The sequence below is a fragment of the Hemicordylus capensis genome, chromosome 1 (assembly GCF_027244095.1).
Source record: "Hemicordylus capensis ecotype Gifberg chromosome 1, rHemCap1.1.pri, whole genome shotgun sequence".
NCBI lineage: Eukaryota > Metazoa > Chordata > Lepidosauria > Squamata > Cordylidae > Hemicordylus > Hemicordylus capensis.
In genome coordinates, this window is record NC_069657.1 from 169902984 (window position 1) to 169929977 (window position 26994).

A 26994-nucleotide genomic window follows, 5' to 3' on the forward strand; every position below is an offset into this window, starting at 1 on the left:
ATTTGATTTCCAAATTAGTCAGGTTGATGGTTTAACCATTGTTAAGGACAATATTGTGCATTTGTAGATTCCTTCTTGACAGGCTGTGTAAACTACACAAACATTGATTGACTTTGCACAGGTGAGGACATGGGTTTGGCTTTTGTTTTTTAAACTAGTAATGTTGATTTCTTTAAGATAAATTATGCAGTTTCTCACTTTCTAACTAGTAAAATGTTGCACTGTTGCAGTGTTGAGGGAAAGCAGCATAATAGTAGAATGTTGGTAGTACTTGAAACATTTTTAACTGATTAAAATTTTGCCCTGGTATTTTATAAACTTATCAAATGCAGTTCTGAAGGATTTGATTGATGATCTAAGCAAGCTTTGGAACTTTATAGGTCTTGTACATTTGCTAACGGTTTCTATCCTCTGCTACAATTAATAAATGTGCTTAGTAAAATAATGTTATGTAGACCCAAATCCATCACAGTTCTTATGTGTTTGAATGGTCTGTTTAAATATACAGAAACTTGCATTTCCCTTTTGGATTCAACAACTGATATAGATTTAGTAGATGACAGCTAGGAACAGATTAAAGGCTTTAAGTTTAAAATTAGAATTCTGAAGGCATGCTAAAAATTGTGCCATGGGTTTTTTTTAATGCACTCTTATTTTGCTCTAATATAGAAACACTAAATCAGTGTGAGACTCCCAACATCTCAAGTAGGACAATAAGTCTGATTTAAGCTTTGTTTTGTCAAAAAGTTGCATGTAAAGACTGCATCAATTTTCCTCACTAAAAGTTTTGTTTTGGACTGTTGTATGATAGTTAAATATTGTCATGCAGTGAAACAGTGTATTCTTGTATAACAAGCTGCTCATATTTTAAATCAAGTTTTTGTCTTCTGAAGTATCCTTATTTTAAATCACAAAGGTTGTTTTGCTAATAGGTCTCTTCTCTCAGTTTTCATAGATTTTCCCTTTTTTAGGTTTCTTTAAATATTTCAATTAAATACATTTTAATATGTGGTGAGAAAATGTTGACACGTTCCAAACTAAATCTACCTTGACAATGTTTAATGTTTTCTACCTTTTTTGTTTAATTTGATTAATCAGCCTTTAATTATTATTTAATTATATAATTGAAATATTTATACCCCGCCCCTCCAGTGCACTACTGCTGCAGCTTACAACAATAAGATAGACACAATATACAATAAAAGTAATAAAATTAACTAAATTAAACAAACAAAAAAGTGTCAGATAAAAACACTACAGTCATTATTAGGTTCAAATTAAAACTGAAAACTATAAAAAGCTAAAGCACCTACCAGATATAACAAAAAACCCAATAATGGAGCATTAGAAAGCCGCCTTAAAAAGGTATGTTTTAAGATGTTTTTTAAAAACACTGAAGAAGGGGGAGTTATCAATGAATAACTTATGAACTTGTCACAAGGGCAGGGGGGATCTGGTTAATATGATCAACAAATCATATTGCTAACTGTAGCAATACCCTTTTGTTCAAGGGTACCAATACTCACTTTGTCTCAAATGAGAGTGCATTTGCTAAAATAAGAAGACTGATGCAGTAGTTATAGTGGTGTTAGAATAGGTAGAGCAAGGAGATCTGGGCTCAAAGCTGTATTCAGCAATGAAACTCACTGAGTTAGCTTGGGCCAGTCATTCAGCTTAACCTACTTCACAGGCTTGTTATGAGATTAAAATTGGGGTGGGCACCTTGTATGCTGCCTTGATATCCTTGGAAGAGGCAGCCTATAAATATAAGACTAATAGCCATAAGTATGGCAAACCATTTATTCAGATATTCAAAGATATTGCAGCTGCTAAAGCTACTATATATCACTTTGCTCTGTTGGTTTCACTCTTCAAGTTCTGGTAGTAGTGACCTCTGATGGTTGTTGTTGTTGTTGTTGTTGTTTACTACACAGGATAGGTGTTATTGACTGGTTTGTTTTATCCAGACATCGATTCCTTCCCAAGGACCTGGGATGGCTGAATTTTATTATCAATGTTGTTGCTGTTATAGATATTAGATATCTATAGATATAGATATCGTCGCAGAATATAGGCTGTTCCCAGTAAAGTTGCTTTTTGTAATTGGCTGATGGTGATTTCTGTGGCCACAGAGGGGCCACATCAGAGGGGCTCTGATGTTTGTTTATTATTATTATTATTATTATTGTTATCATCATCATTATTATTATTGCTCTTTTGGTTGCTAATGCAATAACTTAGCATCAAATTCTATATTTAAAACTGGTAGTTATTGGACAATATTTTGATATACAGGTTTATACTCAAATAACAAAGAAAAGGTAGAGGTTTGGATTCCACTTTACTTTGTGAAGGTAAATTTTAAACTGACTATTAGGGTATGGTTTTCAGTGTGGAGGGAAAGTGTCAATAATACCTTCATGCATCTGCAGTTCTTTTTGTTAAAGGAGATTTAAGAAGATGCTGTGTGTGCATCTGTAATGGCTCTCATGAATTCCAGTTCAGTGCTGAGAGTTGCAAGAAAATGTATAAATCTAGGTATTCCAAAGCATGGTGCTCTGTTAGTCCATCATCTTCTCCACACCTCTTATAGGGATTAACAATAGGGCGTGGGTGAGTGAGTGAGTGTGGGTTTTACAGATGTGCTAAAGAGTTGTGATGGGATGTGCTGTCCTATTGGTGTTTTTTATAAACTTTCTTCTATTTATTTATCATATTGCTATACCACGTGATATGTACATCTCTAGGTGGTATTCAGTTGAGCTGGGACGATGGAATGTGCTGCTGAATAGCACAGTAGAAAGCAAGAGCAAGGTGGAAATGGTATAAGCCTTTGCCGCTGAGATGTTGAAGATAGATTCCAGTGGCATTGGAATGCTGAGAGTGACCCAGCTCTGCCACATATTTTATACATAGTAGTAGGAGGGAATGAATTGGAACAAGCAAAAGAAAAGGTGAGGAGAGAAAATACCATATGTAGCGGAGCAAACACAAGACTCAGGCTAGGGGATCTGGGATCAAATCCCTTCAGCCATGAAGCTCACTGCATAGCCTTAGAGAAGTCTCTCCTATTAGTCTCTCTCTTAACCTATTCTACAGGATGTTTGGAAGATAAAATGTCAGTCAATCAAGGATGGGAACCTTTATCTTCATGGCTGGTCTGAGACCTTTATTATGATATCAGACCAGCCACAAAAATAAAGAGGGTGGGTGTTGCTGAGGGCAGGGCAGTGGGGGACGGGACTTCCATGTATGCTATCTTCAGCTCCTTGGTGGAAGTGAGAAAGATGATAACTTGTGATAACGAATAAAAATAGAAGTAAGCGACTTGAGTGTGAAAACAAGGTTCAGAATAGGAATGCAGTTACTGATTATGATACGTTATATTCATAAGCCCATTATGAACAAGTGGATTTTACCAATTTAAGAAAACTCCTGGCATCACACTTGTACAGTGGGAGGTGGGAGCTGCTGAGATATGGGTTCCTTGCTCAGCCATGGAGAGAAGCAGCTGGAAGAAAGTTCGGTACTATATAGAGATGAGAAGACATTTTGTGCTTGGTGTTAGAATTGAAGCATTTCTTGCATTAGAGATCAGAAGAGAGATCTCTGCACCTCCATGGGTTGACTGTGAATATTGCTGTTCAAAGAACACTCATCCAGTGGTCTCTGTTAACTTTATTTCCTTTGGTTATCTGATGTTTTCAAATGCCTTCACAACAGAAAACATGCAGTCACCTCTATCTCTGCCACTATGTGTGGAGCAGTCTTGATAGAAGCCAGTTTAGAAGCATACTGCCCTGGAGTCATAATGGAGGCTATGTACACTGCTGTGCAGCTCCTCACTGTACTGTGGTGTTGAAAACCACAGAATATTGTGACATTGCGAGAGCAGTGCAGCTTGGAATAAAATAAGATAATGCCATGCCATGCGTGATTTGTTCAGTTTTTTTCTTCTCACCAAGATCATGAAACAGAGATGCCATAGTGATGTGTAGCTATCAAATTATGGTGTTTAACGCAGATGTAAAAAAAGATCTACCTGCATGACTACAGCTAAAATTTAATATTAAAGAGCATCTTAGCCTCTTTGTTTCTGATCTGCTCTGACTGATGTTCCTTGTAAAGTCTTAATGTCTTGAGTAGTTTATCAGCTAAACCTTCTTGAAGACTGTTGTAGATTGGCCCAACTTATTGATTGATAGTTTGTCTATCAAAGTGCAGCTCCATTAGAACTTACCTTTCAAAAATATCCATCCTGAGTCTGCTCTCTATCAGACCTGGACATAGATAATCCTGGAAAATAAGAGAAACTGGAGGCAATGATGTGAAAGCTGGTGAAAATTCTTCTGTTTAAATAAGGTATTATGGTTTCATCTTTGTGTTGATTTTTTCCCTGTAAAATGTTATTTATAGTGCAATAAATAGTAAGATTTCAACATTTCCTTGTCCCCATTTCCATGGTTACTGCTTTGAACTATGGTAAGGCATTTGGAAGAGCAGCAGGCAATCTTGCCTAAGCTTTGCAGCTAATTAGGGAATAGATTGGCCCTAACAGTACTTAAGGATCTATCAATCAAAGTGTAAGCAAAACTAAAGCATTTCCCCCCTACAGAAATAGAGTGCTGGCTTTATGGTTTGCTTTGAGCCTATATACACATGATTGCGGAAAACTCTCCACCAGTTGTATAATTGTGTTTTCTATGGATAGACATGCAACTGCATTGTTCCAGTTATGCAACAGTATCAAGCTTTCAAGCTGTGTATGAATACAGAAGAGCCAAATAATGGTCCTAGAATACTCACATCTTTACGAAGTTGGTCTTGTTTAATAACAAGCTACTACTGCAGAATAATGACAGGGCAATCTGGGACTGTTTTTGACTACAAGGTCTCTGGAAAAAGGTGATGTGAATTTGCCCCAAGGCCTACTCCCTCAGGAGGGAGGATCCTGCTTTGCAAATGAGACAATATGTCAAGTTATCTGCCTTAAAAAGCGTTTCATGGCCTTTTTTTTTTTTAAAGCCTCAACTGCTGCTAGTGGCACTATAAACACAGCCCCCTGTATGCTATAGAACAATCTTAAAACTGGTTGTATTTAGGTTGCACAGCCTTGCTCCTGTGGCCTATTTTGCTGTTTCAACTCTTTAGATCTGAAGTAGGAATGGAGAAATTGGAGACTAGAAAATCGGCTTTGATCACTTAGTTTCTGAGGTCTCAGTCTCTTGAAGCAAGCGGTGGTGGTGGGATATAGCAGCGTAGTGGTTCTTTATGTGTAAGGAAAGATTCAGGGAACACTCTGCCTTCTATAACTCTTCAAACTTCTGACCTGAGAGAGAGAGGCTGTGTTGGAAAAGAGCAGCTTTCAGAGGTCTCCTAGTACTCTCTGTGCTCAAAGTGCCTCTTCCATTATGGCCAGGGGGCTTATTGGAGGAAGCTGCTGTGCCTTTCTGCCTAATTTGTCTAGACTGTTTAATGTTCCCAGTATAATATATTCTGCTTCTGATGCATTTTAACAATAGTGCAGTTATCTTTCTTGGCATTATGACTCACAGATGCTTGTGCAGCTTTGAAAGATAATTTCTTAAATGCCGTAGTAAACTACAATTAATCAAAATGAAAATAGTATGGCACTTCAGGCAATGGATAGTGATTGAGCCTCTTCCAGGTTATGTAGGGCTGGCTGTAGAAGTGGGAGGGGGGTGGGTGGGAGGTACCTCATGAAATTTTATAGCTTCACATGTAGACACAAAGTTCATCATTCTTTTAAAATATGCCTGCACAACCTGGGACCCCCCAGAATAACTGAAGAAGCCCCCTGCCTGAATTTGCAATACATGAGGGAATGTTAAGTGTGTGTTGGTTTTGGCTCAACCGTTGCTCTGTTGTGCTGCCATCTCTCTAAATTTGGAATCTCAAAGTGTGCCTGTGTCAATCTCTGCCTGCACTTACCTGGCTTTTAAGGACTTATTTAGTACCACCGTTTTGCTAGAATGGCAGCAGAAAGGGACAGAGCAAATGTGGCTACCTGTGGCTTATTAGCATTGCAGGCAGGGCTTGGCCAGGATTCAGGAAACTGAGAGGAGACTGCTTGTTTTGTTTTTAGATGAAAGAGTAGCTCGACATCTCTTTAACTTGAAGACTGACAGTTGCAAACAGGCAAAACCTATTTAAAGGAGAACGGAATTATCTTTTGATAAGTTGAAAGGCCATCTAGAATTAACTGACAGTCTAAAAAGCTTATCATAACATAAATATGAACTTTTTGATTCAGAAGAAAACTTTATTTGCTGACCTTTTTATGTGGCTCAAGCCTTTTCAAGCTGTTCCATTCTAAGCAGCTACCCCTCCCCCCCCAAAAAAAATTATAATCTCTTTTCCTATTATAGCTGCTAATAATAATAATTCCATAGAAGTAGACTTGGTTAGAACTGCTACAAGGCTGCAATTCTAAATACTCTGGATACATTCTTATTTATGTTAACTTGGACATAGGCCCTATTGAACAAAGTGGGACTGGCTTTTGAGTAAGCAGGCATAGGCTCATATCTATGAAGTCTTAGAAATTGCTGCTTAGTAAATGGATGGGGGGGGTTGAAAAGGGAAACTGGTCACACCTAAGTAAACACATTTCTGAAGTTAAGGATCAGGCAGAACTATGTTATGGAGTGTTTTTATCATTTTATGTATGCACTGGCAAACTTGAGTTATTAAAATCTAAAACTGCATGTTAAGTTATGAAACTCCTGGAATCTGTTTTTTGGTCTTTGGAGGAGCAGAAGTAGTGGTCTAACAAGTGAGGAATAGATTTGAGAGAAATTGGTTGCATTTATAGATGCACTTTATTTTGAAATATTTTTAGCTTTTAATAACTTAATTTGTGTTCTGGTTATCTTTGAATTTGCTTACAGGTAAAATGTTTCATCTATCAGAATTCAAATATTCTTTCTTCTGTACAAAAGGCCTGTGTGTTTTTCTATTAGTGAGAACACTACTTCTACCGTCACTGATTTTCTTTTAATATGTTGCATATCTAAAATGTGTCTAAAATTTAGATTTGATTGTTTCAGTCTTGACATGACTCTGCTTTTATTTTAACATCTGATTCACTAGATTAAATATGTTAACAAGGATTTTATTATTGCTTTTAAATATTGTTAGCTGCTCTGGGACCATCTTTTGGGGTTGATGAGCAAGTTAAAGTAGTTCACATTTTATGACAGTTATAATGCCGTTAGGTCAATCAAGTCTGCATCTTTCGTTAGTATGGTCTACGCGGACTATAGAACACATAGTCTGTACATTTGAGAGAAACTATTGTTGCTGATTCAGTGATGCCCCCCCCCTTTTTTTTTACAATGCCATGAATGCCATTATCAGACTTTTGGTTTGTTTTAAAGTTTTATTAATGCTAATTTTAAGTGGTTTTAACATAATTTTTAGGTTTTAGTTATTGTTTGATTAAATTGTAAACCACCCTGACTTTTTATATAGGGCGGTATAAAAATACGATAAATAAATACAATAAATGTTTTTTGTTCTGCAACTTATGAAGGTATATAGTGTATGTACATATATGACTGAGAGCCCAGTGTCCCATGCATATTTACTCAGTCCCACTGTGTTCAATGACTTATTTCCATTCAGTGTGCATAGGATTGTAAACTTAAATACATTTGGGTTAAAATAAGTCTCATGAGGGTTTTTTTTTCCTTCCCCCCTAATGTAGTCCCTTTCAAGTTAATAAAGATGAAAAACTGGTCCTTACCAGAGCTGAGCATGCCTGTTTTGAGAGGAGGAAATAAACACAGAGAAACTGGGTAGCTATTCTGATGGCTTGTAAGGATTCTGACTTTCTGAAGCCTTAGTTGAAAAGGCACCAAAGACAGTATATCTGGTATGCTGAAAGAATCTTGCTGCCCTCTACTGGACTATGGATTTCCATGCTTTCCTCAACTTCTCCTTATCTGGAAACTGTAGCTGTTTCCCTGATCATTCAGTATGCTGGCATTGCATTCTAAAGTTGGTGTATAATACTGGACCTCCAAGTAGAAAGTCTTCTGATTTATGTGTGTGTTAAGTCTTACTGCCGTCTAAAGATCTCCAAATTCCCAATGGTCCTGACCCAGTTGCAAGGCATACAGCTCAGTTCTGTGCATGCATGCAAAGCAGGAAATACATACAATGTGTAATAAAGGTGCAATGTTTTGACACTATGTTTGGTACTGTGCTTAAAGAAACCATGTGAAGTAGTTCTTCAGTCCTAGTCCAAGACTTGAGCTGGATCTACACAGGCAGCAGAATTAAATGTACCATTTCAGACTATAGTGGAGGAATAACCTTCTTTGAATTCTCCCCCACTTGAAAAAAACAAAACCCAAAAACTTCTGCTGCTGTTGGGACAATACAACACCAGGGAGAAAGGTCCTAGCCCTGCCTAACTTTACTTGTTATGCTTTTAATATTTTTTCAGAATTTTTTTTAACTTAGGGGAGCATTCAAAAACTGGTCCACACCTGCAGTCTGAAGTAGCACAGCCCATTTAGCTACCTTGTTGTGCCGTGTGGGTGGAAGGTGATAGACGGGTGGCAGTTGAGGTGTTGGTCCATGTTGCTGTTCATTAATTTTGGCCTGCATTTATCACAGCCTGCCTATACAAAATGTATGTTTTTTTTTCATTCATCAGAATGTACACTCAGCATCACCAGAATGAGAGCCAGTAGTGTGTTCTCATAAGTACTTAAATATGTGGGAGTAGTACACTGAACCATGTTAGAAGTGCTATATCCACTTGAATACTTCATACTTTTGGAAGAGGGGTCCTCACCCCCACCCCAGAATCCTGTAAGGAAGACATTGGGTACACAGGCCCGAGGCAAGTGGTAAGCATCTTAAGCCTGAATACACATGGATTTAAGCTAGGTTCCATACTGAACCCAAATTAGGTTGGCTCAGCAACAGTTAGTGAGTAGCTTGGGTATCTCAGTAAATGATTGTTAAGGAAAGCTGATTTGGTTTCAACATGGGGCCTAGCTTAAACCTGTACTTAAACCAAAATTATTTGGCGTAATCAGCCCCCCGGAAGAAGAGTCACTTGATTTGAAATGTATTGGCATCTGTGAAATTCTGTCCACTTCTTTCAGGTTATCTTCTATAGTTCCTTGGATGTAGGAAACCAGATTAGAAGCATTAGATCCCCTATGCTTCTACTGAGTGGCCTTAGTTAATCCTGCCAACATTTGAGGGGATTTGAGGGGGGTACATGGTGAGGAAAAGGAGGCAGGAGAACCCCATTGTGCAACTAGTATTCTGCTCACTCCTCTCTAGATCAAAGCCATTGTGCTTGTTCAAACTCACCAATTTAAACATTGCATCTGTTTACCCCATGAACAGTTTAAACTGATGATTTGAGGCCTATAAGAATATGCTGATACATTTTTAAAAAAAAAATAGCTGCTCCTGTTTCGCAATTTACTAGAAATACTAGCATTATTCATGTTTTCTTCTTCTCTATTCAGAATTGAATTCCAAGTCTGAAACTGCTTTATTCTTGTGTAAGCCTAGGCTTATCTTATAATTTCTCAAACATGAGTTATCTGTGTTTTTTATGCTGTGAAGGAAGATGAAATGAGAGAGAAGACAAAATTTGGTTCTGACCAATAAAGGATATACTACAGCATCTAGGAGAGTTTGCAGGACTGAAAGGAACAAGTCTGCTCTCTCTGTTAAGAAATCAAAACAAGTTTATTTATGGAGCCACAGTACTGCCATACTGTATGTTTCCTTCTGTGTATCCGCCAGTCCTGTAGCTAGAACATTGGTATGAGGAAGGGAGACACAGATTGCTTGGCAAGGGGAGGAATTGTGCTTGCCTTAAAAAGTTTTTTTTGACGGAGAGAGGAATGCAGTCTTTGAAGCTGAGAGGAAGCAGTGTCTTAGTTTTTCTTAGAACAGATACACAAGTATGGACCCGCAATAAAATGTTGCAGTATATCTCTGGTGAGCATGTGTTACATGAGCCTGTGTCTGAACAAGGTAGAGTTTTAGGTAGAAGGGGTTGTGACTGTCTTGAGGGACTATTCTTCAAGCCAGGCATGTAGGAAGCCAGTGGTGGTGGGTGCTGGCAGTTGTGTAGGAAGCCGGCGGGCGCGCACCTTAGGCACCCTAGCCATGCTCCCTGCACCTGATGTCAGATGCAGGGAGCAGGGGCGGAGCTATAATTGGGCGAACAGGTTCAAAGAACCCGGGCTGTGCCCATTCAGGAGCCACCATTTGCGGCCCTGACACGCCCCCCGCGTCTGACGTCAGACGCGGGGGTGGTAGTTTAGCTCCCGAGTGGGGGCCGTGCGGCCCCTTCGGGAGCTAAACAAAGCCTGGCACTGCATTCGCAGCACCAGCCAGGAGCAGCTCTTCCCTGCAAAGGCAGGGAAGAGTCGCTCCTGGCTGCCTAAGTAGCTCCTGAAGGGGCTGCGTGGCCCCTTCAGGAGCTAAGACTGGTGCTGCGTTTGCAACGCAGCCCAGAAGTGGCTCTTCTCAGCCTTCGTCTAACTGCCGAAAGGGCCGCACAGCCCCTTCAGCAGTTAAGCTGCTTCTCCCGAACGGAGCCTCAAGGCTCCGTTCGGGAGCCAGAACATGCCCCCCCCCGCATCTGACGTCAGACGCGGGGGCGTGGCTATCCACTGCGTCTGACGTCAGGCGCATGGGGCGGGGCTATCGGGGCACCTGCCGCAGCCACACATGGGCCGCCGGCGGGCTAGCTACACCCCTGACAGGGGGTGTGGCCATATGCAGAAATAGGACCGCGCAGCCCTGTTTGCAAAGTGCTTCAGTCAGCACTGGGTTCCCAGCTTGGCTGGGAGCACATTTCTCGGCCTTTGGAGGCAGGAAAAGGCATTTCCAGCCAGACTGGAAAAGCACCACTGGCTGAAGCACCTTGCAAACGGGGCAGTGTGGCCCCATTTCCGCATATGGCCACACCCCCTGCATCTGATGTCAGACACAGGGGTCGTGGCTTGGTTGGTTATGGTGGTTCCACAGGGAGTGGCCCCAGGTTCTTTGGACCCCTCCACACAAGCTGAGCAACTTCCTGCCTTTTTTGTTCAAGCCTTCCTTTCCTTCCTCCTCACCACAGAGTTCTATTAGTTCTGCCCATCTGGTTGTCTGTTAACTGCCCTCTGAGTTATATTGGGTGCAGTTGGTGGAATTTTGGTCCCCTTAGGTTTTTTTCTTTGTGAAGATGTTTGTGAAACTGCTATATCTGTGGGATATCCCGAGTCTGCTGGTATCTTCCTCTCCACGTGCTCCAGCTACTTATCCTTAAGGATCATAATGTTCCCAGCTCTTTCGGAAATACATTATAGGCAAGGATGCAGTTCTTCAGTACAGCATTTCAAAAAGTCACAGTATTTAAAGATGCACAAAACTAAAGTAGCTGCTGCTAGTTTAAAAAACATATGCAAGAGAAAAAGCTGGAGCATAACTTATTTTTGAACTTGAGTGATTGCCTCTTCCTGATCACTCCAACAATTAAAACCCTTTCTGTTTTGTTTTGATGAAATCATATTTTTGTATCACTGCGTTTCTTCCCTTTCTGTTCTTTCCATTTCTACAGTTCTTACACTTATATCTTGCAAACATATACATGTAAAGTTGCTGAAGAGAAGCACTACCACTTTATTTAATTTTTGTGGATCAAAACAAGAACTGAATGCATACAATTGCAATAGCAGTATTATTATTATTATTATTATTATTATTATTATTATTATTATTTACATTTATATCCCGCTCTTCCTCCAAGGAGCCCAGAGCAGTGTACTATATACTTGAGTTTCTCCTCACAACAACCCTGTGAAGTAGGTTGGGCTGAGAGAGAAGTGACTGGCCCAGAATCACCCAGCTAGTATCATGGCTGAATCGGGATTTGAACTCAGGTCTCCCCGGTCCTAGTCCAGCACTCTAACCTCTACACCATGCTGGCTCTCCTAAAAAAGATAACATGAAAGGGCTATCATATTCAGAAGTCCTCGAATGAGATGATCTCTTAAATCAGGAGCCCTTGGGTTCCCCATCCCAAGGGGGACCCATGGGAAGAGAGCTGGTCTTGTGGTAGCAAGCATGACTTATCCCCTTAGCTAAGCAGGGTCCACCCTGGTTGCATATGAATGGGAGACTAGAAGTGTGAGCACTGTAAGATATTTCCCTTAGGGGATGGAGCTGATCTGGGAAGAGCATCTAGTTTCCAAGTTTCCTCCCTGGCATCTCCAAGATAGGGCTGAGAGAGATTCCTGCCTGCTACCTTGGAGAAGCCACTGCCAGTCTGTGAAGACAGTACTGAGCAAGATAGACCAATGATCTGCCTTTATATGTGTCAGCTTCTTATGTTCCTGTCCCTACCCACAGCAGCTGAAGGGGAGTTGTTTAAATTAAAGATGGTTGACTTACCTGTCATTCCTCTTCTATCGTGTTCCAGAACTATGAAGCCCTTACTACTGAGTCACTGGCTTGACTTCAGAAGTCTGACTACCATGGTGGAGTCAGATTGTGCCATATTATTTATTTATTACTTGTTTATTTAAATCTGTGTACAAAATTAAAACATAAAATATAACATTTAAAATTCATAAAAAGATAAAAATTATAGATAAAATATATAGATAAAAACACATTGAAATCTAAAAATCAAATCTCAGTTGAAGGCCTGAGGAAAACAGGTACATCTTCAGGGTCCTCATAAAAGCAAACACAGAAGGAGATGCTCTTATTTCAGCAGGGAGCACATTCCAAAGCCCTGGGGCAGCCACAGAAAAGGCCTGGTCCCGATTTGCCACCAAATGAGTTTGCAGCACCTATAGTCGGACCTCTCCAGATGACCTTAATAGGCGACATGGTTCACGACAGAGAAGGACCTAAGCTGTTAAGGGCCTTATAGGTAATAACTAGCACTTTGTATTTCGTTCGGAAACCTATTGGCAGCCAGTTCCATTCTTTTAGAATTGGGGTTATATGGTCCCTTCAGGTAAACACAGAGACCAGTCTGGCTGCCATATTTTGTACCAACTGTAGTTTCTGAACTATGTACAAAGGCAGCCCCATGTAGAGTGCATTACAGTAGTCAAGTCTAGAGGTTACCAACATATGTACCACTGTTTTAAGGTCACTAGTTTCCAAGAACAGACGTATCTGGCGTATCAGCTGAAGCTGATAAAGAGCACTCCTGGCCACCGCCTCAGCCTGAGAAACCAGGGAGAGTTTGGGATCCAGAAGCACTCCCAGACTACAAACCTGATCTCTTAGGGGGAGTGTAACCCCATCCAGAACAGGCAAATATATACCATCTCTCTGATCCCGACCCCCTACAGACAATACCTCTGTCTTGTTTGGATTCAACTTCAGTCTAGAGAGACTCAGTCAGAGGAGAGCTGGTCTTGTGGTAGCAAGCATGACTTGTCCCCATAGCTAAGCAGGGTCTGCCCTGGTTGCATCTGAATGGGAGACTTGATGTGTGAGCATTGCAAGATATTCCCCTCAGGGGATGAAGCCACTCTGGGAAGAGCAGAAGGTTTCAAGTTCCACCCCTGGCTTCTCCAAGATAGGGCTGAGAGAGATTCCTGCCTGCAACCTTGGAGAAGCCACTGCCAGTCTGTGAAGACAATACTGAGCTAGATAGACTAATGGTCTGACTCTGTATATGGCAGTTTCCTATGTTCCTATCACTCACCCAGCCCTATATCGCCTCCAGGCAGGCACTTAGGGGGTCATGCCATTTGCTGATGAAGGTGGTATAGAGAAATAGATCTGGGTGTCATCAGCATATTGATAGCATCCCAGACTAAACTTTCTGACTGTCTCTCCCAGCTGTTTCTTGTAGATCTTAACAAGCATTGGAGAGAGTATGGAGCCTTGTGGAACCTCACACTTCAGCTCTCGCTTTTCAGAGCAATAGTCTCTAAGTGACACCATCTGGGATCTGCCAGAGAGGTAGAAGTGGAACCACTGTAAAACAGTGCCACCCAATACCACCTCCTTCAAGCAACCCAGCAGGATACAATGGTCAATGGTATTAAAAGCCACCAAGAGATCCAAAAGGATCAGCAGAGTCATACTCCCTCTGTCGAATGCATTGGAGATCATCCATCAGGCCGACCAAGGCAGTCTCAACCCCATAGCCCACCCGAAAGCCAGTCTGGAAAGGATCTAAATAATCTGTATCATCCAAAACTGCCTGGAGCTGAGAAGCAACCACTCACTCAATCATGTTGCCCAACCAAAGAAGGTTAGAGACAGGCCTGTAATTAGCTAACTCTGAGGGGTCCAAAGCAGGTTTCTTCAAATAAGGTCTAATAATAGCCTCCTTAAGACAAGGAGGCATCCTGCCCTCCCTCAGAGAACAATTTATATTTACCAGACCCTCTCTGATAATGACTATCAGGTGAAATAAGCCAAGTTGGGCAAGGGTCAAGAGAGCAGGTGGTGGGGCGTACAGTCCGAAGCAGTTTGTCCACATCATCAGAAGTAACAAACTGAAAATGGTCCAGTTCAATCCTACAAGAAGAGTTGCGGGGCACCTCTATGATAGACTCTGCCGTAACTGTGGAGTCTAGTTCACCGCGAATATAAAATATTTTATCTGCAAAAAAGTTGTTGAATGCATCACAGTGAGTGACAGATGGTTTCAAATTCAAGGCAGAGGGGGCATGAACTAGCCCCCTCACAACCCTAGACAACTCAGCTGGATGTGAATTTGCAGAAGCAATGCGGGCGGAGAAGAACCGTTTCTTTGCCGTCTGCACTGCCCGAGCATAGATCATCAAATGAGCTCTGTGTTGCATCTGAAGACTTTAAAGCAGGTAGGAGAGGACACTTAGGTGCGATTGTGTCTACTGCTCTAGTAAGTTCATTATTCTATGTTTGCACCAGAGCATCGACAGAATCACTCGCAAAGCCAGCTGGAAACCCTTCCAAGGCTTCTTGGAATTCTATTGGTTCCAATAACCTTCTCGGACAGACCAACCTAATGAGTCCTTCACCTCTACAAAGATGTGTTGTGGCTGCAAGTCTTACCTTAACCAGATGGTGATCCATCCATGACAGTGGGGAGATAATAGGGGCCTCCACCCATGGAACACCACCCTGATCAGAGCAAAAGACCAAGTTGAGTGTGTGACCTGCATCATGCGTCGGTCCAGAAACCACTTGGGATAGGCCGATAGTCATGGCCGCTATGAGCTTTTGAGCCTCCCCTGACGACCTGGTCCCAAAATGGTCATTGAAGTCCCCCACCACCAACAACCTGGTCCACTCCAATGCCAACTCAGCAACCAGGTCTGTTGGCTCAGTTAAGGACTCTGTTGGACAATGGGGTGATCGGTATACCAACAGAAGTCCCAATCTATCCTTGGTCCCTAGACTTAGGAACACACATTCAATATAGGCCAACTCCCTGACTGGGATCCTGGTAAGGAAGATAGTTTTCTTACAGATCATAGACACCCCACCTCCCCGCCCACATCCTCTCACCTGTTTCACCACAGAGTAACCCATTTGGAGGAGGAAACCGTGCCACTAGCCTCTCCTGACCAGGTCTCCGTAATGCACACCAGATCAGCACCTTCATACAAGACCAAATCATGGTTGATCTCAGGCTTGTTTTGGACTGACCTGGCATTACAAATCAATAAGGCGAGGTTCTGTGGGTTGAAGGGACTGCTCTCCAAGGCCAAAGAGGTAGTTGTCCTGACTGTCCTGACCACAGTTAAGTTATTAAGTTCCCTCCCCCTTTTATGACCTGCTGATCTGCCAGCACCAAATATTGGTTGATTCCCCATCACCACTTGAATGGCTGCCCCAGAGATGCCTCCCCACCTCCACATCTCCCGACAACCCAAGCCACATACCAGGCTCAACTAATCACAGGGCAACAACAAAACAGGACTGTCCTTACCAGGAGTCTAAAACAATGCAAAGGCCCACATTATAACCCTTCATGCTCACAGACGATTGTCTAGATCAGGGGTTTACAACCAAAGGCCACTGTGGCTGGCATTATGGAAGCTGTAGTCCTACAACATCTAGAGAGCCGTGTTTTGGAATCTCTAGTTGAGACAATCAAATGGCCCCATATGAACACACAAGTTGGCCATCTTTGTTTTTAAACTATTTCCTCATGTGTTGTAGTGAACCAAGGAAATGTTAAAACACACCTGAACATGTTATTTAACGCCTGTAGCCTACTACTTGTGGGTCTTTTGTGTCCTTGAAGGCATCTTTGTGACCTGTTGGGCTTGCCTCTGAATCAGGTGATGCCTAGCATTTATTATGTCTGTAATGGGGAAGGCATTTCTGCTACTGCACTTTGCATGCACTTAAAAAAAGAAAAGGAGCAGGACTTTCAGCACTGTTGTTTCATCATTTTTATACATTTTAACATTCAGAGTTTTGATTGAATCATGTTATTAATTACCTTGAAGAAGAGGAATGAATGTAATAAATAAATAAATAAATAAATAATTTATAAAAACAAATAAACAGCTAAAAAATGCAGGGAAAGAAAATACAATACAAGGAGTATCAAAATAAAATGTAGATAAGTAGAATACTTATCTGGTGGCACAATTGGTTATCCGATGAGGCCATTGTGAAATGCTTTACAATGGAGACTTACTGAGTGCTCAGTTTTCAGGCTGATGTTTGAAGGCTAATTGTCTGGTTCTATCAAACTGTTTAGGCTCCAACAGCATAAGTAGTAAAATGCTGTCCAGTGTAGTCTCCACAGGTAACAGAGGATAAAAGGGTGCTATGTAAGAAGGCTGTCCGGCTCTCCACAATTTATTTCACAGATGTATATACTGCCTTTAAAAAAAAAATTTTTCTGCAAGGCAGCTGAGCTCACACCTTAAAATCACAAATACAATCAAACAATTGTAGTTTACAGCGTCTAAATAATTTTAGTTAGCACACTTGTGCATGACAAGTGCAGTAGCTTATTCTGCTCAGGAAAGAAGCAGAGTCCTGGTGGTGTGCCCTTGTGTAAAGTTGTGCCCCATTGCCTGAGGGATTGTGCTGCCATGCTCACGCTTCACATTGTAGGGTTATGATTTGCAGAGGGGGGGAAATCTACCTTAGTGTTACTTAAAATGCTTTGAACTGGGCAGTGGGGTGGGTTTTTGTTGTCTTTTGCCTGCGTTCTGTATATATTATTGGCAGAAGAGATTACATTGGTTTCTATTCAGTTTTTCTCCTCTTGAGGACATTATTGTGGGTGGGAAAGAGGAAAGCGCATATTTGTAACACTTTGCTGAAAGGCACTTTTAAAAATTTGAATAATATATCAGTCTTTTCAGAAGAGAGAAATTTTAGTACTGTATGATACTCCTGAAGGATTATCCTCTGCAAAGAATGAGAGTTGGTATATTAGCTTAGCTTCCTGAATCTCAGCAGCCATTATAAGCAGCTGAGTTTCAGGAGACTGCACTAATATAATTTCTCTCTCTCTTTTCTGTTAATATTCATTATTAAATTCAATTACCTACCATTTTCAACCATCTTGAAAATTTACTTGTGAAACGTTGTGGGAGACATGCAAAGATTTTAAAATATGAATGGGAATGCGGGGGAGGGGGATATTGGCATGTTAAAATCTTTTCAAATTCTCAGTGGCTTATAACTTATCTTAGGTATCTAAAAGGAATGCTATTGTTGATGCCAGACAGTATAATACAGTACAGGAGTCTCCAATGGTGATAAGGACATGGGACTCCTGCCAGATTCCAGATGGTTCATCACAACTGACATCTTGGTTGACGACTGTGAAAAAGAGCCTTGGATTATTTTATTTTATTATTGTGAGAGACCACAGTCGTGGATCTACAGGATATATCAGGCAAGTATTATGGAATATATATTGCTTATGAGATGAGAAAAATAAAGTCTACCACTTAAACACGCAACATTGACTCCTCAGTTGCCAACCCTTTCTTGGGGGTGTATGTGTATATGTGTGGGGTAACATCCTAAGGATTTATGTTGGCAGTTCCTATCACACTGATGTGGCCAATTAGTTTCAGTGGGGATATGCTTATGTTGATTCTGTTGAAGCACCAACATAATTGTTCCAATCTGGAATTCCATGGTTATTGATTGGGTGGTGGAATGTGCATGCTCTTCTCACTTCCACGCCACTCAGCTTCCTTTTCTTGGCCTTAACTTTGAACATTACACAGTACCAAGTGTCATTTGCAAGTTGCAAGTGTCATTTGTAACCAGTTTTAAACCAACATTTGAAGTTGGCTAACAAAGCTTGATGAAAAGGAAACTTGATGGGTAACACTGTTACATACAGTTGCTTCTGAGAGGTAGAGGGAGTTGGTTGGAGTGTATGATTTCACAAAATTGCTTTAACCATACTTTAGGACAGTGGTGGGGAACCTTGACCCTCCAGCTGTTTTTGAACTACAACTCCCATCACCCCCAGCCACTATTGTGGCTAGGGATGGTGGGAGTTGTAGTTCAAAAACAGCTGGAGGGCCAAGTTTCCCCACCCCTGGTTTAGGAGATTTGAGGTTTTTTAAAAATCACCCTGATTGATTTATAGGCTTGTCAACTAATACTAGAAAATTAGACCACTTTTTTGCTTTTGGTCACTAAAATATTCAACTCAATTTGTTTAAATTTTTAAACAGCTTGGGCCCAGGGTATTTACGTGAATGCCTTCTTCGTTAATGTTAATGTGTTAATGTTTTTGAATGTTAGGTGGTTTTATTTTTTGTAAACTGCCTTAAGACTTTTGTAATAGGCGGTATATAAATATATCAAATAAAATAAATACACATTCCTTAGTACAAATAATGGATTGTTATTATTTGAGTAGCATTTTGATCAAGCACAGAGTTCTGTTTGGAAGATAGCTTGATTAATTTTTGTCAAGATGCATAGCTCTTTTAAATAAAGTTAATAGTCTAGTTTGCTTTTTCCAGTCTTGGTTCTTACAAAGGCACTGGAATCTGTGTTCATTCAGATGACCCAGTGAAGGAAGGATCTTTATAGAAGGAAATGGTTTTTAACTCAGTCTTTTGAAACTGCTCTTTTGGGGGAATATTATACAGTTGGATTACAATAAAGCAAATTATAATGCCTCTTTCTCTTTTTCTTCTCAAGGCTCCGTATTTCCTGTAGATTTTTAAAATAACCTTTTCTAATGAGGATGACTGATACTGTTACTGTAAAGGGGGAAAGTGATACAATGAAAGGTTCAGAAGTAGAAGTAAAAGACAGTACTGCAGTGGAACACTTCATAAAATCAGAAATCCATGAACAAATTCAAGCAGAAAAGGATGAAAGGTGTACAGACTACAAAAATGATGTGCAGGTAAGAGATTTTCCCCATCTTATTTTTGTTTTCATGTATGTCAAGCATGGGAATTTCTTAGTATTGGCTGCATTTCTTTTGTTTCTCTGTTCATCATTTTTTAAAAACATGTTTACGGCTGGACAGCTTTGAAAAACCAGTTGATAAATCGATGGGGCCTAAACGTATATCTATTATTTTTACATATTGGAACAGTCAGGCAATTTGTCTTGTCTTCTTAAATGTCTCAAACATCAAACTCGTCTTGAGAAAGAAGTCCTGAAAATCTTTCAATTCCTATACCCATCATGATTATGAGTATTCTTGCTTACTTTGTTTGGGTGTGGTTGTACCTCTTCGCTTGTTTAAGTCTCCATTGTGACTATATTCTGCTTTTAAATAGGCAGCTGGTTATGTTCAGTAGTTGGGTTTCACCAACAGCATCATATTTTTATGGCTGCAAATAGGTGAAGCCTTAAAAAGTGGTGGCTTAGTATTTGGAGTAAGGCCCATGGATGTCTTTGTTCCACGTGATCTCTAAAAGGACTGAATTCATTCACTTATCTGAAGGAATAATGTGTTGCAAAGGGCTTCCTTCCACCTGCAGTTGTTGCCTTGTTTTCTGACCATCTCAGTCCCATGTGCTTTCTTCAGTAACAGTCTCACCTTATTGGAAAATAATTGTTTTCCGGTTACATCAGAACTTATCAGTGTTGTTCCTACTTTATTTTTTTCCTCTTAAAAACCCTGTTTTAGGAACAGCATCTTGTGCAATTTAAAACCTCTCTCTTTATATTGCTCATCTCTGTCCTGTTTAATATTTATTAATTCCTTTATCTTCTTTATTACCAACTTCCTTTTTGCCCTTCATTTTTAATCTTGCCTATGTATTGGTAGATGAAACAGAAGAGTAAATGCTGGATTCTGTGGAACAGGTTAAGGAGCAATGAAGGTCATCTCTTTCCCTCCAACCTCTAGGGACCCCTCTTACATACTCTGAATCACTGGAGCCTTTGACAAACACTATATCCTCTTTTATTAAATGATCTTTTGTCTAGGAAACAGAAATTGACACCTGTTTTTCATTTTAGAGCTAAATACGAAATCTAAATTCTATCTTGGATTTAGTGCTGGAAGCTGAATCCTACAAAGTGGCTTGATCAAGTCCTGTCCATAGGACTGGAAATCATTTGGGTACAGGAGGAGGTAGAAGGAGTCTCTCTTAATTTTGCCATGAATGCAGCAGGAAGATGCAATACATGTGGAAGAGAACTGGCAGAACTAGAAATAGCAATATTGCTATGTAATCATCTTTTTAAAAATGGTTTGAAACATTTCCAGAAATTCCTGTTTACAAATTGATTCTATCTCTAAGTGAAGTGTGTATATATAGATACGATATGTAGAAAAAATATATGAAGTGCCTACAATTTTAATTTAAGTTGTGCACAGTTGTCTAGAGATTTGTTCTCTATTTAATTTTTAACAAAGGAAGGTTTTGTAACCTGTAAAAAAATTTAGTCAGCCAGCTATTATTTATGATTGCCACTGTCCCTTCCCCAAATCTGTTGGCATATACATAGAATTTACTGGAAGAACCGGGTCTTATCTCTGAATTTGCTGTGCTTCAGAAGCAGAGTGCTTCCAAAATACAGTGTAAAATCTGAGATCAAATATGCCTATTCACCCTATACTTCAGAAGAGATGCAGGATCACTTCTTTTGACTTCGCTGTTTCCATTGATGGTTCTAGCTATCTCCTAGAGTTTCCTCCTAGGAAGACAAAGTCTGTGGACTCTTTGGTCTGTGTGTGGTGGTACAGGAATAGCATATACAAAGAGTAGTACTTACTGTTGTTCTTAACCCAAAACGGGGATTAAGGCACCTTGATCTGTAGTCAGGACAACTGTGGATGTTTTCCAAATTCCCCAGGTTCTGCATCTGGAGTAATAGTAGTCCTTGTAGGAAAAATAGCTTATCCAGGGGCTGCTAAAACTTGCTCTTCTGGCACTTGTAATAAGCATGCTGAAGATGAGAAAGCAAGGGGAGATGAGATCCTCCTTTTCTGTCTGGAGTGCTGCTGATACTAAAGTACTTATCCAGGTGAGCATATTGAAAGGGAAGTGGAGAACAGGCTTGGAGTGCCGGAAGCAGATTTCAGGGCCGGAAGCAGATTTCAGGGCCCAAGCCTGACTGACTTCATTATAATCTTTAGTTTCTACATTAGCAATACTTCATGAAAGCCAACTGAAACAACTTACATGTGGTGGTCACAACATGGCAAATGGATTGCTGATTTGTGGACAGTTTCCGTATTGCAGCAAGGAAGGTATAGAAGTTGTGTGAAGATTTTCTTTCTAGTGAGTACAGTGAGTGGAAGCTACTTTTTAGTTCCAGATGTGTGGAAACTGCTGCTGTGCTGAACCTGTTTCAGATGCCTTCCACGTGACATGTGGAAATTGGCTGTTAGGTTTTTTTTATAGCTGTTTTTGTTTTCTCTCTCCCACATGTCCCTATGGCATTTGAGCATCTATATTCACCTATTCCTTTTTTTCAAAATCATATTCTAGTTGAGGGGGGAAAGCTTTGTAAGCAATTCTCACTAAAGGTGAGGTAAGCTGAAAGCTGCAGTGCACCTGGTTTTTAGATTGTTATTGATAGGTTTGACCAGCTGGTTAGGAAAGAGATTAATGTGAAACTAATGAGAGGTACAAATCTCTTTTCTAATGCTACCCATTCCTTAATAATAAAAATGTTACTCTTGGTGTCCTCTTTCTCTCTCTCATTGCATCAGGCATTGAGGTAAGTGTGTTATATGAAGTGCTCTTGAATAGGCTTCATTGTTATGATTTGAAGAACTTCAACAAAAAAGGAACTATTTTTATTGCTAAGAGCAACTAATTTGGCTCTTTTATTCCAGTATTCTGCCTCCAGCAAGGCAGTGGTACAGATTTTTTTCAGAAGGCATTGGTCAGTATCATAAGTAAAGGATTTCTTGTTTTGGCTTAGAGGTAAACTATGCATGATTAAAATGTTATTAGCTATGAGGGCCTTAGTTTTTGTTCATGATAGTAGCCAGACTGGGATCATGGAGTGGAGGAAGAGACTTTAACCCTACCATAGATCCAGTCTATGGAGGGTCCTGATCTGGTTGCTATTAATGAAGAAAAATTAAGGCAGTTGATGTTAATAACACTGTAAATGTTACGTGTAGTTATAATTTCACTGGAAACTTAAACTGGTGAAGCTTGCTGATCCTCATATTAAAGGATTGCTATTTCAATATTCAGTGTCTGTCATTCTTCACTGAATCATAATAAACCTCTTTGAATTGCACACTGACATTACATCCCGGTTAGTCCGTGTGTACTGCTTAAATCATGTCTATTGAGCTTCAGAATTTCAAATTGTTTGAAGGTATCGTAAGCTTGGAAGTACATTAGGATATGTTGTAAGAAAAAGAGCTTCATTTGCCTAAGTCAAGAAAAATATCTAAATGGTCAAGTTGTGCCGTCGAGTTGGTGTTGACTCCTGGTGACCACAGAGCCATGTGGTTTTCTTTGGTAGAATACAGGAGGGGGTAGACCATTGCCATCTCCCACACAGTATGAGATGATGCCTTTCAGCATCTTCCTATATCTCTGCTGCCCACTATAGGTGTTTACCAGTGGGGAGTCAAACCAGCAACCTCTTGCTCCCTAGGCAAGTTACTTCCCCTCTGCGCTAAATGGTACCAGTATGTTATTCCTCTGCTACAATGTCTCTTAATGCTTTCTGCATAGTCCTTAAGTGACAGTAGGCAAGATGGATAATCTTTTAAGACTGACAGCTTTGAAGCAGACAACTTCCTTGTGTACTTGCTGCACCTGGAAGGACAAATCTATATTGCTCCAGGTTTGGGTGCCAGCACTCTTAAACACCTCTCATTTTCAGGGTTACGCACACATTTAAAAGTGCTGGCACTTTTAATAAATAGGAAAGGGCAGTTAAACCTTCACATAATCTGCTTATGTGAACTAGTTTATGTAGGCATAAGCCACATATTTTATCATAACTTTAAATATTGTATGTGTTTTTAAATGCCTATTGTTTTACACAGGCTGTTGTGCAGAACTTTTTCAGTGCTTTGACACTTGGTAGTATGGCAGCACTATTTGGGTCCAACCAGCCGCCTCATGCGGCACTTGTGGCTCCACCGCCCAATCAAGTACTCACTGCCTGAGTCTCAGGAGCTCTCGCAAGGGTTCCGCCCCTCTCGTGAGAGGTCTGCCAAGCATCCCCATGGACAGGCACATCTACGAGAAATAGATAGATAGATAGGTGTGTTGCTGAGCTTCCATCTTACATTATAAAATTACCGTTCCTCATTATATTCTTTCTCAAACAGAGTAAAGTGTACCTCATGGTGTTCCTGCTGTTGACACTTTGTCAACAAACAAAACAGGACATTTTGCATAGACTGGGGACTACATTAGTAGGAATCAAGTGCTTGTGACACAGATATATGTACTGATTCGGATGACCTTGCAGAAACTGAGGTTATATGTGATGTCTGTACTCAGAAATATTTCTGCATTCTGGCTATGTCAGCCTTGGTTTATGCAGCTGCTCTAGTTGTTTCTGAAGAGATGTTGCTCTGGTGGAGAAACTTCCTATTCCAAAGGGCAGGTTCCTAGATATGTAGGGTGGCCCTCTAGGCAGTCTTCTCCCTTTTTAGTAATGGGAACATTCTCCATACACATGTTAAAAGGTTATCTCATTGCAGTCTCAACTGAACATGCAGTTAGATCTGGAATCCTCCCTCAGTAAGGAGATGCTTTGATCCCACTTTTAAGAGCATGGCGCTCCTTCATGCAGCTTCAGCAAATCCTAGAACTGTCAAGCTCAACATAGCACAAGTCTGTGAGCTGAACTCTTAACAAACAAACTTTAAAGGTTAAATATAAAGACTATAGCACATCGTGGTTTTCTATTATGTCTTGGCATGTGAGGAAGTGTTTTGTAACTACTCTTCCAGAACCTTTTAAAACCTGTCATGGCCCAGACCTCTGAGTCAGAAGAGTCAGAGGAGGAGCGGGAGGACATGGTTGAGAGAGCAGGTTCAAAAGCACAGCAGGAGGACTTGGCTGTGAGAACAGATGCTGAAGCTGGCAGCAGACAGGGGAATCTGAACAGCTGGCAGAGATGAGGGCTGAGGAGACTGATCAGGAGGAAGCTGGAATTTCACCTGTGTTAAGAAGATGTCTCAAGAGAAAGGCTCAGTGGGAGGCACGCAGGTGCAAGATCTCACAGGAGAGGAAATAGAAATGCTGAGTCAGGAAAGCCTGATTGGCTGCCAGTTATCTCGAGCCCTATATTAAGCAGATGCTGTTCCTGGGACAGTTACTGTCAGCAACGTTGCCTACCACAGACAGTGTTCTTCGTACTTAGAATTATTCAACCTTTCTTGTTTCAGCCTGTCCTTGTTCTGTTCATTCCTTGCTCCGTTATTTTCAGTTATTACTCAGTTATCATGGGGGGGGGGTACCTAGTTTAGTTCAAGGGACTTTATTTTTGTTTATACTACTTTTTCTTTGTGAGTCATTTTTTGCTTTTGTTCGTGCTGCTACTCTTATCTCCACACTTTCTATTTAACTCACAGAAGTAGAGCTGAAGGGATTGTAAATCCTGTCAGGTCAGCCAAGCCAACAGATTTACAACAAAACCATACTAAGCTGCTTCTAAGCATATGAGGTTTTTTCTTTAAAAAAAGAGTTGCATACAATAAAGAAAATGACAACATGGGGAATAAACAGGAATTAAGAAAATCCAAACAGCAAATAGTTAACTATTCCTGAATCTCCCTTGTTGCATAGTTAGGCAGGTCCTTCACTGAGGGAGCATTAATCCCTGTACCATCTCCATTTGGACACCAGCTTGGAGAATGAAAATTGGTGATAGCTGGGCTCAGATATTCATAGCTACTAAAGAAGAGGATAAAGAGAGTGCAGAGAGGCTAAATGAGTTATTTGCATCTGTCTTCATGGCGAAGGATACTATCCATATACGCTCTCCAGAATTGAGTTTTTCAGGTTTAGTGGCTGAAGAACTGGGCCAATTTGAGGTGACAAGGGAAGATGTTCTAAACTGTCTTGAAAAACTAAAAATTAACTAATCGCCAAGGCCAGATGGCATCCACACGAGTTCTGAAGGAATTCAAATGTGAAATTGCCGATCTCCTAGCAAAAATATATAACTTGTCCCTACAATCAGGTTCTGTCCCAGAGGATTGGAAAGTAGCTAATGTTATTCCAGTTTTCAAAATGGGATCTAGGGGGGATTCGGGAAATTATAGGCTGGTCAGCTTAACTTTGGTGCCGTTTAAATTGATGGAAAGCATACTTAAAGACAAAATTGTTAAACATATAAAGGAAAAGGCCTTGCTGAAGGAGAACCAGCATGGCTTCTGCAAGGGAAAGTCTTGCCTCACTAACCTTTTGGAGTTCTTTGAGAGTGTCAACAGGCATGTGGATAAAGGTGATCCATTTGACATAGTATACTTGGACTTCCAAAAAGCTTTTGATAAAGTTCCCCACCAAAAGCTCTTGAGTAAACTTAGCAGTCATGGAATAAAGGGACAGGTTCATGTGGAGATCGGTAATTGGTTGAAGGACAGGAAACAGAGTAGGAATAAATGGAGAGTTTTCACTATGGACGTAGTTAGGAAGAAGTGAGGTCCCTCAGGGATCGGTACTGGGACCAGTGCTCTTTAACCAGTGCTCTTGTTCATAAACAATCTAGAAGTTGGGGTGACCAGCAAAGTGGCCAAATTTGCAGATGACACTAAACTATTTAGGGTAGTGAAATCCACAACAGATTGTGAGGAGCTCCAAAAAGATCTCTCCAAACTGGGGAACTGGGTGACAAAATAGCAAATGCGGTTCAATGTAAGCAAGTGTAAAGTGATGCACATTGGGGCAAAAAAAACCCCAATTTCACATATATGTGATGGGATCTGAGCCTGTCGGTGATTGACCAGGAGAGAGATCTTGGGGTCTTGGTGGACAGTTCATTGAAAGTGTTGAGACAGTGCGTGGCAGCTGTGAAAAAGGCTAATTCCATGCTAGGGATTCTTAGGAAGGGGACTGAAAATAAAAATGAAAATAAAAATACAAATCTATGGTGTGGCCACATCTGGAGTACTGTGTACAGTTTTAAGAAGGATATGGTAGAACTGGAAAAGGTGCAGAAGAGGGCAACCAAGATTATCAGGGGCCTGGCACACTTTCCTTATCATGCTAGGCTACAGCATCTGGGGCTCTTTAGCTTGGAAAAAAGGCAACTAAGGGGAGACATGATTGAGGTATATAAAATTATGCATGGAGTGGAGAGGGTGGACAGAGAAATTTTTCGCCCTCTCTCACAACACTAGAACCAGGGATCACTCTATGTAACTGAAGGTCGGGAAACTTAGGACTGACAAGAGGAAGTATTGTTCATACAGCACATAATTAATCTATGGAATTCTTTGCCATGGGATGTGGTGATGGCCACCAGTTTAGATGACTTTAAAAGAGGATTCAACAAATTAGTGAGGGACAGGTCTGTCAATGGCTACTAGTCGGGTGGCTGTGGGCCATCTCCAGCCTCAGAGGCACAATGCCTCTCAAT

At 40.7% G+C, this 26994-nt stretch overlaps 1 protein-coding gene across 8 annotated transcripts in view; it reads left to right on the forward strand.

The window, feature by feature from the left end:
• The window catches only part of R3HDM1 (R3H domain containing 1), a 128426-nt gene that overhangs the window by 23946 nt on the left and 77486 nt on the right, over positions 1-26994 (forward strand). For all 8 annotated transcript variants that reach the window (XM_053274181.1, XM_053274129.1, XM_053274163.1 and 5 more), the window contains exons 2-3: positions 17676-17881; positions 19156-19366. In XM_053274181.1, coding sequence (XP_053130156.1) covers positions 19196-19366 — 171 coding nt within the window. In that variant the 5' untranslated portion in view covers positions 17676-17881; positions 19156-19195. The remainder of the gene's footprint in view (positions 1-17675; positions 17882-19155; positions 19367-26994) is intronic.